Source organism: Ambystoma mexicanum, chromosome 9 (assembly GCF_040938575.1).
Source record: "Ambystoma mexicanum isolate Mex_15411 chromosome 9, UKY_AmexF1_1, whole genome shotgun sequence".
NCBI classification, from domain to species: Eukaryota; Metazoa; Chordata; class Amphibia; order Caudata; family Ambystomatidae; genus Ambystoma; species Ambystoma mexicanum.
In genome coordinates, this window is record NC_090931.1 from 613,087,694 (window position 1) to 613,102,136 (window position 14,443).

General features: G+C 48.8%; 1 protein-coding gene across 1 annotated transcript in view; it reads right to left on the reverse strand.

Moving 5' to 3' along the window:
• Window positions 1-14,443, reverse strand: part of TAOK1 (TAO kinase 1) — a 1,754,180-nt gene that overhangs the window by 298,878 nt on the left and 1,440,859 nt on the right. The window contains exon 17 of the mRNA XM_069615276.1: window positions 1,785-2,024. Within this exon, the coding sequence (XP_069471377.1) occupies window positions 1,785-2,024 (240 nt within the window). The remainder of the gene's footprint in view (window positions 1-1,784; window positions 2,025-14,443) is intronic.

The following is a 14,443-nucleotide window of genomic DNA, read 5'->3' on the forward strand; positions in this document are numbered from 1 at the left end:
ACAGATGGCTCACAACATGGCCCTCCCCCTTAAGCTGCATTTGGGCCCCTCCTTTCCTGGCCAAAATAGCAGAACCAGCAGCATACCAGACATGGTTCGAGGCAGGCCTTAGCAGGACTGGCCATATGTGGGTGGGGGGCTCTTTCCTACCCCTGAGTGACCCTGAGGAGGCCCTGGGAATAGGCACGCTTTCCCCTTTCCTTTATCTTCAGCTCAAAGGGGTCCTCACTGAGCCATCTTGGGGCGACACCCTCAGGAGGGATCTCACAGACTTTGAAAAGCTTCTCCTAACCGCGAGGGGCTCCAAGGGGATAATATCCCGCCTCTATAAGCTCTTTCTGTTCTCTGTCCCCAGAAACCCGCCGCCAGCACGCACACAATGGGGTAGGGACTTAGGTGAGGAAATCGATGACGAAAGATGGACGGAGATGTGTAGACGGGCTAATCGATCCACGGCCTCCCTCCAGTATCGCCATCAGGCCCTCAAGATACTACACCGATGGCACTATCCCCCGCAGAGGATAGCTAGGATGAGGCCAGGATATGACCCACCCTGCTGGAAATGCAGGACAGAAAGAGGAGACTACATTCACATGTGGTGGGGATGCCCAGTGGTCCAAAATTATTGGGACAAGGTACGGGCCTGGATCAAGGGGGTGGATGGGGTTGAGCGATCTTCCTGCCCTTGGCTCCTCCTCTTCGGAATTGACATTGGGGAAGGCCAAGAGGGCACTCAAGACCATATGCTTCAGGTAATGCTGGTAGCAGCCAGATGTTGCCTGGCACAGAAATGGAAACATCCGGAAATGCCAGGGGAAAAAACCTGGGTAACCAAGGTACGGGCCATCTACGACATGGAGTTCCTCACACACCTGCTTGACGAGTCCAAATCCAGCATCGAGGAAATCTGGCTCCCCTTTTTTGACAAATACGGCCGAGCGGTCTAATGCTTAGTAGCGGTGCCGAGGGACCCCCCCCCCCCCAGGACACGGGGCCATGGCCCGCGGACCCGATTGTGAACTTTACCCAGTTGGTCCACATGACTTCGACGTGCCAAGCGCACAGTGCATTGACACTTCTGTTTTTTCAAAGAGCCCGTTAAGCAAGCAATTTATGAACATTTGAACTGAAGGGGGGTGGAGGGAGGGAAAGGGAGGGAGAAGGGGTGTGTTGCGAATGGTTTTTTTCTTGTTAACTCACATCAGCAAATGCAATGTAATTTCGTAATGCACAAATGAAACTTAATAAAATTGATTTTCAAAAATAAAAATACATGGGAGAGTGGGGAAAAAAAGGGTCTCGCTCTCTCCAGGTAAAAAAATCCAGCCCTCAAAATCCAGCAAAGTTGCTGGGGGTCTCTAAGGTAGAGGGAATTAGCACATTTCTGAGAATTCTCCCTAACAGGGACAATAAGCAACATATTTGAATGATTACTGCAAGAAATAGCCTGACGTGCTCCTCAGACACATCCAATACCTGTAAACCACTGTTCATTATAAGTGTTTCTGGAACTACTCACTCCATACCAAATATTTACCCGTTGTGGAAAAGACAGATTCAGCATTACATTTAAATAACATTTGATGGGCTTTTTTTTAGTTCCTGTATAAAGGATGAATATTTAAGTACAATTCAGTTAAGCATATGGTTACTATACAGAAGATAATGCTAACTGCAAAGTAGTGCAGGTTGATGTAAACTCAACAAAAAGCTGGTTAAAAAATAAGAAAGCATGTTCCGATCTTGTCATTTACTGAATTATCATGAATCCTCTGGCACACTACCTTGAGGCTCTTCGGCTGCTGGCGAACCTCCATGACATGTTTACGTCTCAGCTCCCTCTCCCGCCGCTTGTTATATTCCATCTGGTTGGTGAGCTCTGTCTGATGCTGTAGTTTAATAAGTTCACAGCGCATCCTTTGTATAGTGTTGAGGTGGCGGAACTCCAGCTCCTGCATGGACTCATGCTGCCGTAGCAACATGGCATGCTCCAAGTCCTTCTGAGTCTGTCGCTTATTCAGTTCCTAAGCGAGTAATACAAAAAAAAAAAAAGAGGGGAAATAGTCAAATGCACTGTCGGAAATGATAGAAATTAGAGCAGTCTGCAATCAAACCATGTTGAGTAGCCTAGTCAACAAACCAATCAACAAATGGCAATTTCTGACTTCAAATCAGCAGAGCTTGTATCTAGAGTTGCTTGCTACCATAATGTTTTCTAAATTTCTTTTTGCATTTAGCCCACTAGTGGAAAGTGATAGATTAGTACTGAAGTCTAACTGTATCCAAGATTTCTACTTTGTTCATACAATTCTTAATCTCTAAAGTACCCAAACAATGTATGGGTGTGTTGGCTGTTAAGTTTTCTGTTTTGAATTATTAAAGTTACTCACTGTAGTGACTAGAGTACTCGTAGTCCAAAGTCCCCTTTTGTCCATCCTTGTGGGTGTCCCCCAAAATGGGGATGGTAGCAGAACCTTTGGGCGCAGGGTTGCGACCTCCAGCATAGGAATGCCCCATAAAGGCCCCTAACCTCAGTCCCTTTTAACACATCGGACGCTTAAATAACTGGCTATACTGAATGTATTAGCACTTGGCAACAAGCGGAGGAAGGTGGGCGGGACGTATGGAGGAAAGGGGACTATGGATTATGAGTTCCCTAGTCACTACGTTGAGTAACTTTAATTACTCACATGTCCCGTCATCTTACCTCCATCGCTGGGATTCCACCAAACAAGACCAATAGCGTGGAGCCATGACAACCTGCCTCATATCAAGGACAAAGTAAAAAAGTTCTTCAGAACCGCCTGACCAAACTCTGCATTGAGCATGGAACTGGTATCCAGGGAATAGTGCTTACAGAAGGCCGACAGAGGTGCCCAAGTAGGCGCCTTGCTGATGACATCCCAAGAAGCATTATCTGAAACTCAACAGCCGTGGCCTTAGCTCTGACTGCATGGGCATGAATCCCCTCATGAACTGGTTGGCCCATGGCCGTGTATGCTTGCGAAATGGCCTGGACCATCCAATGGGTAATAGAAGCCTTGGAAGCCGGAGAGCTGGGGGAGGAGCCCCCAAAAGAGAAAAACAATGGCTCCGACTTCCGGAAGGATTTCGTCCGAGATGGGTAGAACTTGAGGACCCTCTTGAGTTCCAAAGAATGCAGAGCCCTTTCTGCATCCGATTGCGGGTTCGGAAGAACACCAGCAGGCAGATTTCCTGATTCAGATGAAACGGGGAGATCACATTGGGCAAGAAGTTTGGATGAGTGCGCAAGATAATGCCTGCAGCTCGCTGAACCTGTGCACGAGGTAAGAGCAACCAGTAGAACTGTCTTTAGCGTGACCAGCAAGATGTCCACCGAGGCCATCAGCTTGAAAAAGGTGTGCGCTGCAAAGCTGCCAGAACCAAATTGAGGTTCCAGACCAGGTGCGGCCTATGAAACGGTGGAAAAAGCCTAGAAAAACCCTTAAGGTGGGCCTTAACCACCGGACTGGACGCAGAAAACACATGCTCAGGGGAATGCTTCTAAGCCCCAATGACTGCCAATTAAGTGTGGCAAGTATCCACCTGGACACCAGAACGAGCCAGGTGGGCTGAAAAAGCCAGTACGTCATCCAAAGGACAGGTGACAGGGTCCAGACCCTTGTCAAAAGCCCAACGGCAGAACCTAGTCGCTTTACTCTTATACTGGGACCGAGTCGAGGACCTCCCGGCCTGCTGAATAATGTCCCAGTTGTAATCCGAAAATGTAGCATGTGGATGCCTCAGCTGGTCAGGAACCAGGCTGCCAGCACCACCTTGGATGGGTCTGGATATTCCACCCCCTGCCCTGCTGCCGATCGCAAGATGGACAGAACCCGGGAGCATAACTGCATCAGAACCGAAAAACCAGCATCTCATCGGCCAGCAGGTGACAATCAAGATGAGGCTGCAACCAACCAAAGCCCAAAACTTGCAGAGGCAACACCGGCAGCCGTGCTAACAGATCTGGAAGGCATCTCCCAGAGACCTCCGGCCCCGTCCCACCCATGAAGCAAAGTGGGGGTACTTGGAATTCAGAGGGGATGCGAACAAATCCAGGTCCACGAACACCCAACAGTGGAACAGAGGCAACAAGAAGTCGCTGTGAAACTCCCACCTCTAGGTGTTGAACCCCAAGCGGTTCAGCTGGTTCGCGCTTCTCGAATGCTGTGTCCCGGGAGGTGCACTATTGAAATCCAAACTCCCTCGGTCAGGGCCCATTCCCAGATCGATAACACCTCCATGCAGAGGAGGGGGGGGGGGGGGGGGAACGGTTGCCACCCTACTTTTTCAGGTAAGACATTGTTGTAGAATTGTCCGTCCTGACCAGTACAAACCTGTCTCTGATGAGGGGCAAAAGAAAACACCTTGCGGACCAGGCCCAATGCCTGGAGCACGGGCATAATGATATGCAGGTTGGCTTATGTCATGGACCATGCGCCATGAATCACGTTTCCCTCCAGAGTAACCCCATCAGCCAGAATGAGGAGTTAATCATCACCACCAGGGTAGGCTTTGGTCGGGTGAAGGGGGCTCCCACTGAAACATTGCCTTCATCCACCATCATCAACCAGCTAAGATCGGGCACTAGGAGCGGTGATATTGGGATCCTGTCCGACTAAGACCCTGTCTCCTGATCCCAACTGCCCGCCAGGTGGAGCAGGAGGCTTTTCATCTTGGGGCGAGCGTGCTGTACAATGAGCATGCAGGATGCCATCAGGCCCAGAATATGCTGGAACCACCATTCCAAGGGGGCCCAGTTGGCCAGAAAGTGCCCCACAGCCTTGCTGAGGGACAGGAGCCTCTCGGGTGTAGGAAACACCCGCTGAACTATAGTGCTCCAACGCATCCCTAGGAAGACCAGATCCTGAGATGGGCACAACTGTGACTTGGAGTGGTTGAGGGGGAACCTTAACTGATGAAGGATATCCGCCAATCTCTGGCAGGAGTGCAACAGCCCCTCAGGTAACCCCTCCTTCACCAGCTAGTCATCCAAATAAGGGTACATATGATGGCCCTCCAAGCGGAGAAGGCCAGGCACTGCGTTCATCAGCTTTGTGAAGACACACAACCTAGTTCAGGCCGAAGGGCAGTACTTGTACTGAAAGTGGTATGACAATCGTGAACCTCAAACCTCCAATACGGTTGGCAGATGGGTACATGCAGGTACGCATCCTTGAAGTTCAGGGAACACATCCAGTCCCCTGCACACAGAGACTCGGCTGTGTACGCGGGAGTAATCAATTTTAAGAGTTCCAGTGGTAAAGACAGAATTCGAAATGGCAGGTTCTGCACAATGCTCAGGCCAGCCTGGTTGTTCTTGGGTACTGCAAAAATCTGCTTTTTCATTAAATCCTAAATGAGTGGAGCCTTTTTCCAGCCACACATTCGTTTAGGCTCTGTCATTTGGAGCTCTATTCTTTGTATTCTATCTCTACTATGGAGTCTTTCTGCTCCATAGCCCTTAAAGGCATCTGTGTTTTACTACTGCAGTACACAGCCCCTTATGGGCAGTGTTGCTGGGGACCCTTAAGGTCCTCCTTTAAGATTCCTTTTTAATATCTCGAAGTAACTACAGTTCTTAGGGACAGAGAATCTCTCTCAAAACATTATAGACCAAGACTGGCACACACCACCTTCAGTGGAGGGCCAAAGGGATACCCTAGTATCCCACTTCTCTCTGCCTCTGTGACTTTTTAGTCACATAGACAATCTCCAAGTTGTGGCTGGTGGCAGTGCAAGTGTTCTACCAACTATTGTGTAGGTTTTATAGGGCAGGCTATAGCCTCGGCAGTGCCCAATAAAGGCACCCAAGTACCAACTTGGGACCCTTCTTTTTTCGCCATTACTAGTGTGGTTGTTCTTCAGCCCTTCTACCATTCTGGGAGGGGGAGGCCTGTGCATATGTTTTGCCTTTGGCGATAACCCTTGGGTGTCCCTGCCTAGGCTCCAGAGTGTCTGGGCAGGAAGGAAGTAGGGGAGGAGTTTTCCACACCCCGTCCTTTGTTGGCCAGAGTGCATGAATATGTCCAGCTCCCACAGGGGGTCTGGCTGTCCTGAATGGACAGCCAAACGCCCCTTTCTGGAAAATGCTGAGAGAGATTGTAGAAGAGTGTGAGCTGGAACTGTATAAAAGGTGGGGCTTCTGGAGTGAAAAGCAAGCTGCCCACTGGAAGCTGAAGTAACGGAAGAAGACTACCTGCAGACACTGTGCAACACCTTGAAGTGACCACTGCTGTCCTGACCTCGTTTTCTGAGCGACAGAGGAGATCCAAAGAGGACTCCTTCCCTTTGGCTGGTGGGAACCACCAGTCCCAAGATGAACTTTGAAACAAGCCATCTCTTGAGGTCCTAGGAGATTCCAGAGCTGCAGAACCTCAATGCCAGGAGACCTGCTGCCCATTTTGAGTGCATCATCGTGGAAAGGCGAATACGTCCAAATCTTTGCTGATCACATAAGGACACTAGAGACCCAATCATCCAACTCAGCCAGACCCCCTCATCAGAGCGTGGGACAGCAGGAGGCAAAGAAGACCGACAGTGTAATCCATGCCCTTTGTTGATGCTGCAGAAAAGGTGCCAAAACCGCAGAGTGAACCAAGAAGATGCTGAAAGTTGTGCTACAGGCGCTCCCTCGAAATGGCAGAGAGATTCCGTCCATAGTCATTCCACACTTCCCTTAAATCTCTCCTCCTCCATTCCCCTCCCTGAAGCTCCTCCCCCCTCCTGATTTCCCCCCCCTCCTCATTCTTTCCCCTAACCCCCGCCTCTCCTACCTCCCCCCTCTCATCCTTCCCTCTTCCCTCCTCCTACCATTCATCAGCACTCAACTCCCATCCTCTCCCTCTCCCTCTCCCCTTCCCTACCTATCCCCCTCAGTTAATTGCTCTTTTCACTGTTTTTGTTGAATGATTCACTATGTAGTTGCTTCAGCTGTTATGTTGTTTGTTTATGTATTATATTGTTCAATTGTACAGCGCTTTGGCGTAAGGCGCTTAATAAATCAATAAATACAAATACATAGTCCTGCCTTCAGTCATCAGACCAAGAAATCCACAGGACAGATCCAGAGCTGTAACATTGCGTAGCATACAGCACGAAAATGTTCTTCTAACCTGAGGTACTGTGGGGAAATAGGCATTTGTTTCCCGATTCCAAGAAGTCGCTCCCGAACGTTGGGAGTGCATTTGGAGGTGTCCAGGGCAACCAACTCTTAACTCAGACCCAAGCCGCTACTTGTTGTTAGGCAGAAACCTGTGCAGTTCCCTTAGGGACCACTGCAAAAAGTTTAAGACCACAGGAGTAAGCAGTAAACCCAATTGGTAGCAGTCTGTACCACCCAGATTTAATTGTTAGCTGTGGCTGAGCAGTCAGACTTCTCTCAAGAGGAGTTAGGCAGAATATAGAGTATACACAATAGGGCTAAAAATACAGTAGAACAAGCAAACACTGACCAGAGCTTTGGTATAAAATTATATCATTATTTATTTAAAAACACATTTATGAAAATACACTGGCACTAATATATCAAGTTCAAACACCGTCACTATAAGTATATACACATCCATAGTTAATTATTCGACAAGTCTAGGTTAAGACACCACTTATTTAGCAAAAGAGAGGTGAGCGCGTAACCGTAGATGGCACTCCAATAATATGTTTAAAAAGAGAGAGAAAAGGCAGAGTAGGAAAATAATACAGTACCAACATTTTTAAGAAACCACAGCAAGTCAAGAAAGGCAGGGTCTACTGTAGAGCGAAAAGTTCATAGGCCAGGCCCACTCTTGGAGAGCAAGGCGGAATGTGCCCAAGATCACACAGTGGAAATGCACTCAAAGTCTTTGCAGAAAAGTCAAAAAGAGGTTGGATCAGTTCAGAAAGGCAAAGTTAGCAGGTCTGAGATCAACCCAGTTAGAAAGTCAAGGATTTACGGGACACCTTGGACAATCTGTTGCAAGGAAGACCAGGCGGGACACAGTACCTGAAATGGTGAGAAAGCTCCAGCGGTGGCAGTTGTTCCTGGCAGCGGGTGCAAGTCGTGACTTCGTCCAGGGGAAGAGATGATCTCGACGAGGAAGAAAGCTGGAGGTCGTTGCACTGCCATAGAAGAAACCAGCCGCGGAGTTCCCGATTAAAAGGTACAACCCTTTTATTCGCGGTAGTGGTGAAGCGTGGCTATCCGGCCCCCGGGGTGCTTGGCACGGGCGATTCGACCACAAGACGTTCCAGGAAGTCGAAAAAGGTGAGCGGGTTGGTCCCACCAGCTCAAAGGGAAGAAGATTCACCTGGAAGAAGATCTCCTCTGTCGTCAGGGAAGTGGGGAGTTCGTACAGCAGGGCTCCACTGGTGGTGTCGTCGTTGTAGATGGCTCAGCTTCTCCCCTCTTTGGATTCTTTAGGTCCTGTTGCGACTTCTGAAGTTCCAGTCCCCAAAGCCCTGCTTTTATGCAGAAAAACCCCCATTCATCAGCCTAGCTGTCACTCAAACATGCTAAGTGGTGAGCCGGGCGGCTCACCACTGGGCCAATCACACAAGAGTGCGACTTGAGTTGCCAAGGCAACTCAGTCCAGGGTGCCTAATCCCCCTCCCACACATCCTGTAGACCCCAGACAGAGTGGCACCATTTGGGGGGCTTCTGTGGAGAAGCCCGCCAAAAAGTGGAACAAAGGGCTCGACTTGGGTTAGAGTTTCAGAGGCAAACCCAAACACCATTTTAAAACCTAGACCTGGCAAAAAGACCCAACCGGGGAATAAATATTAAATAAATTACCCGGCGGTATCTTTAACATTAAAATGAATGGGAAAATCCCATAGGAAATATTTCGGTGGAATATTGCATGTGGTATCCACTGGCACCAGCCAGAAACTCGACAAGGGGGGACTGGACAGTGCCCCCTTGGAAAACAGACCCAGGGGCAATCGAATTAAGCCTACCAGTACTTCCACAAAATGATGGTTTGTACTGGTTCTGTAAACAATTTGAGACTAGTAAAGCCAATGGTGACTTTACATGCCCTGGGAGACAGTAGTCAGTCCCAGGGTATGGAGTCTATGTTTGGGGGTCACTATGACACCCCTTTGTTACTGCACTGAGGGTGCTGTGTAACACACATACCAAAAACACATGAAGCCCTATGGAGGAAAAGACACCATAGCCCATACAACATATTTACAGTCAAATAACATTCTCAAATCATGCCTAAGAGTGGGAGAAAAAGAGTCTCACTCTTAGCAGGAGAAAAAAATAAACCCCAAAAATCCAGCAAAGCTGCTGGGGGACTCACTAGATTTGGGAAATTAGCCTTAACAGAGAATTCTCCCTAACACTTGTGTCCCTTCATAGAGTGCGTTTTAAGGTCTCCCTTGTTAGTTGTTAATGTCCTGCTTCATTAACAATATAGACTGGAAGAAATCCACAGGAACTCTTCATAATTCGTTGTGTGTCAAGACTTCAAGCCTCTCCGAACTGCCTTTAGCTAGGGTTGCGTTTTGGGACTTACAAGACTTACTATGTGAAGAAACCCTCTCTAGAACCTTGAAGCAAGCTCACGTTACACTAAGTGATTTTACTGTGTGTTTGCAGAGTAAATGCATTACCGTATAAACCGTTGAAAACCGTATGAGTGCACAATAACCGATAATGCGATAACGTTGTCTATTTCCTTTGTAACGTTGCTACAAACGTAACCGCAAACAAGCATAAAAGTGAAAGTGCTCTTTATTTATCAAGTATTCCTAAGTGTTCTAGTACAAACGTCTCAACTATTTAAAGTGATTCTGGTGTCAATATAATAAATATATATTTTAACATAACTTAAAAGTGTAAGTGCTTCTTTGCCGTGCCTGTCTAACTGGATTCAGTGTACTTACCTTCAGCTCACATCTACTTCTTAAGATAAGCTTGACTGCTCTGCCACTCTACCAATGTCCTGAGTTAGTACAGACTGATACTAAGAGTTGGGGATCTACAAACCATTGGGATAGCATACTAAAGTCTTACTGCCAGTAAGACTTTAGGAAAACTCCCCTAAAAGCTGCTTCCTCCTGTTGTCGCTGGGCGACCTGCTAAGACTCTGTGTACCTTGGTCCCGAAACCCCTTGAAGCCAGAGAATGCACAAGTTGTGAACTCGATCCAGCGCTGGGACTGAGGGAAGGATTTCTGTCCAGGTTTTGTCACAATGACTAAGGACTGGGGGGGGGGGTTGAGTGGAGGTTTTCTTCTTTGTCAACTAGTTATCAGTGGATGAATGAGAAATGTCCACGCCCTCCAAGGATCCGCTCTTGCACATCAGATGAAAACTTAGTGGCGTGCATCCACGCCGTCCTTATCTCGACACCAAGGTACAACCCTCTGCTGACTGCGACGATGTAGGAGACCGAAGACTCCATGAGGTCCTGCGCAATGGCCCAGGCTTCTGAAGATCAGCCTAGAAGGAGGCTTTCTTGTTCCAAGGAAGGTCGGGAAGAAACTCCCCAAGTTCCTGCCACAGCTTCTGGTTAGCCGCAGCCAAGAGAGTGTCTGCATTGGTTTGCCGCAGATGCAGTCCTGAGATGGAATAAAAGTGCTTTCTCAAATACTTGAGGACCTTGTCCTCAGTTGAAAGACAACTGGAGGTGGCTCTCGTGGAGGTATACAGCGAAGACTATGATTTAGAATATAATAAGGCCACAGCCACCACTGAAGAATGCGCTGCGGGTGGGAGTTCAGGAGGATTTGCGCCCCCCCCCCTCCCATCAGTCAGCCTGAACCTGCAGCCCAACTCCTGATTCATCTGGGCGTTGGCCCTGGGCTTCTCCGAGACTGTCCATGCTGGTTTATAGTGATTACATCGAAAATAAAGGGTCGATCTACCAAAGCATTGAATACAAAGCATCTAAAGCCAAAGCATAGAAAGGCTATATTTTACATGTAAAATTGCCTTTCCATCAAAACCAGTCCATCGAAAATATAAATGGACTGGTTTCAATGGAAATGCACTTTTACATGTAAAAGATAGCATTTCAATGCTTTTTTCTGTAACTTTAAAACGTTACATGGAACTGTCCAGTGCTGAAATTTCAGCACTGGCCAGCTCCTTGTAACGTCTCAATTTTTTTTGTATATTGGGGGGTTACCCCCCAGCTTCCCTACCCCCAAGCACACCCCCCGATCCCTTATCATATCAATAATTTACCCCTTAATCTAACCCTAGCCCCAACCCTAACCCTAATGTAACCCTCAATCTAACCCTAGCCCTAACCCTTAATCTAACCTTAGCCCCAACCCTAACCCCCTAACCCTAATGTAACCCCTAATCTTAACATTACATTTCGATGGATCCATCAAATTTTATGCAACAAAATGGCCATTCGATGGATAAAATTCAATTGTTTGGTGTTAGATGGTTTGCCATTCGATGGAATGACCAGATACCTTCCATGCTATCTGCAGGACATCCCTCTGGAGAGGGATGCCAGTCTGGATTGTGTTGTGTTTACCATAGACATCCGAAAGCACTCTGGACGCCTGGGGGGGGGGGGGGGGGTTCCTCAGGCAGAGGGACCTCCAAGAACTATACCAGGCCCTGAAGGTGGTCATGAAAGGCCTTAACGGATGCCAAGGGTTCATCGTCCTGTGTTTCATCGTCCACGCCCCCCCCACCCCCGCCCTTTTATACAAACTAGGGGAGTCCTGGCCCTGCTGGGACACAGGTGCCGATGGGGTGCCCCCTAAATCCAGCACCAGAGACCGGTCCAACGGATGTTGGAGGGGGGGGGGGTTAGGGGGTGGGAGGCGTTGGTGGTACAAGAGGAGGCTGGAGGGGTCTGAACAACCGGTAGGGCCTGGACCGGGGGAGGAAACTGCACTGGAATCAGCAGCGCTGGAGGGACAGGAGGAGTACCCAGAGGAGAGGAACGGGGAGGCGCCACCTGCGGGACGACCTTCACTATATCCTTCAGGAGCCCATTGCTCTGAGGGGGAACTCATGAGGAAGAGGATTCGCTCGAAGAAGCAGTCCTCACTACCAGCCGGGTCCATAGGACCCAGCCTTCCAAGGCTCTGGGCATCTGCTCCTGGTCAAAGCGATGAAGCGCCTGAGGCATGTATCCGTAAGGCTGCGATAGATGGATGTATCCCTGAGGAGACCAGAAGCCTGTACCATACAATCCGCTGCTGCTTCCAGAGGGAAGGGGACTGGGATCATCTCGCAAAGCCCATTCGATGGGCGAAAGCACGAGTAAGCCCTGATTTGTTTCCAAGATGGCCACCATCCTGGCCAGCTGCGCCACATGTATCTCCACCATCTTGAAGCCTTGCCCCACACCATGGGCGGTAGGGCGCGAAGGCCCTTAGCCATGAGAGGCATCAGACATGGGAGGATACAGCCCGGGCCTTGCACCCGAAGCAGAAGCGTCGACCTCAGAGAAAGCTCTGGTAGGTGCCAAGCCCTCGACCGGACGGCTGGTTGTCGAAACGCCCTTACTCAAGACCTTGGAGCGAGCTCCGGTAGGCTGCACGCCCTCGGCATCGGTGCTGGTAGTTGTGCTGGGTCAAGCAGAGGACATACTTTTGGAGGTGGCATTTGACGATTCTGTACACCTTGAGGTCGAATAAGAGGACAAACTTAAATCCCCCTTCCGAGGACAGCCCAGTAGAGCCTCCCGGATGCCAGAACCGGAATATGAGGAACCCTTGCCTGTGAGAACCCTGAGGAAGTAGTTACAGCATTGAGTAGCCGCGCTGAACAGAGGGCCTACCGTGTCCTGACGAGAGGTCCTAGAGAAGAAGTCCTTAAAGTGCACCGGAGAAGCATGGAAGATCTCCCTCCAATGCGACCAATGATTCTTCATGCCCGGTGATGAGAGCGCTGCAAGCCGTGCACGCGTCCCAGCGGTGGTATGGCCCAAAGCACTCAAGACAGAGCGCATGGGGGTCCGAGGCCATAAGCGAGTGGTCACATGAAGCACATCTCGTGAAACCTCCTGCAGCCGATATGCACCAGATTAGACGAGGCACCAAAGGGAGGTTAAGATGGATTGAAAAAGAAGAAGGGGAGAAAGCAGAAAGTAAAAAGAGTCTCCGCGCTGGCTGCCAGGTCCGACACCGTCCATGCTGAAAAAGTGACTGAGGTGAGGTGCCAGAGGTGGGGAGTTCCCATGCCTGAGGAAGTGCCCTGCGTGCTGTACTAAATTTAAAGGGGAAGCTCAATTAATGTTTCGGTTACCGTCCCCATTTTGGGCACAAGGATGGAGGAACGGGGACTGGACATATGAGTATTGAGTATTTCTGCGTTGACAGTTGTTTCGGTTATCAGCAAATAACGGATTTCGAGAGCTTCTAAAAGTTCTAACATTAACAAGGTAAGCAGGAATGCAAGCAATGTGATGCTTCTTGTGGCAACAACAAATGCCTACAAATGGTAAGAAATCAGCGACTTAACTTTATGAATAGTTTTACAATTGAAATTGGTTACAGATTCATATGCTGGCCATCATAAAGTGCCATCTCTTGGCTGGACTCAAATTCAGGACATATATTTCGTAATGTATTTTTGGCAAAACAGTTGTGATCATGGCTAGGTCTCTAATGAGTCTCCCAGTGTTGATATGCAAGTTTGCGGTCGACATCAGAGAAGACCATCATTAGATTGTTCATGCAAAACACCCCGGAGCATCCCTTTAGCATCATTGGAAAGGTTGATCTGAACAAACGTGAATCTAGAATAGATACTAAGCCACAAAACAAATACTGCACTGTAAGGCAGATTGGGCTGTACTGAGGATGATTTCTTTTTCTACGATTGTGTACATGGGGTGAGCAAGGGGAACATAAGATGACAGGCTAAAAGAGGAAGGGAAAAGCATAGGAAGCCAAAATAAGTCAGGGACTGCAATCAAGCAGAGGGGACAGGCTGGTGATGATAGCTTATCAACCCAATCAGACTGTAGTGGAAGATGTTGACACTGGTACCACTGAAAGAAACTGGTCAAACTAGGGTATGGGGAGATGAAATTATTATTATTTGCCAGTTGGGGCCAAAGGGGAGGTTATTATTTGGCAGCTGGGGCCAAAGGGGAGGTTACTTGTTGCACTAGGGAATGGAGGAGGTTTCCAGAACAGGGGCTAGCTTGGTGACTCAGGATAATTACTTTGTGTAGACAAGTTGCCTTCTAGAGCGCCCCATCCATGATGGTCACAAGTGGAACTTGTTTTGCAGGGCCCGGGGTAGGATGATACATTGGGGATGTAGGACAAGCGGGTAGCTGGGCGGGGAACAGGATTAATGACAGAGGTAACAGTTGTTTCCCATGGCTGGAGGAATTCCAACCCCCCACATACCACAGGTGACAGAGTGGAATAAACCCAATGTTACATACCGGGTGTTAGGGAGAATTTTCATTTTAGTGTTCAATTCCTCCCACCTTAAGGACCCCCAGGTC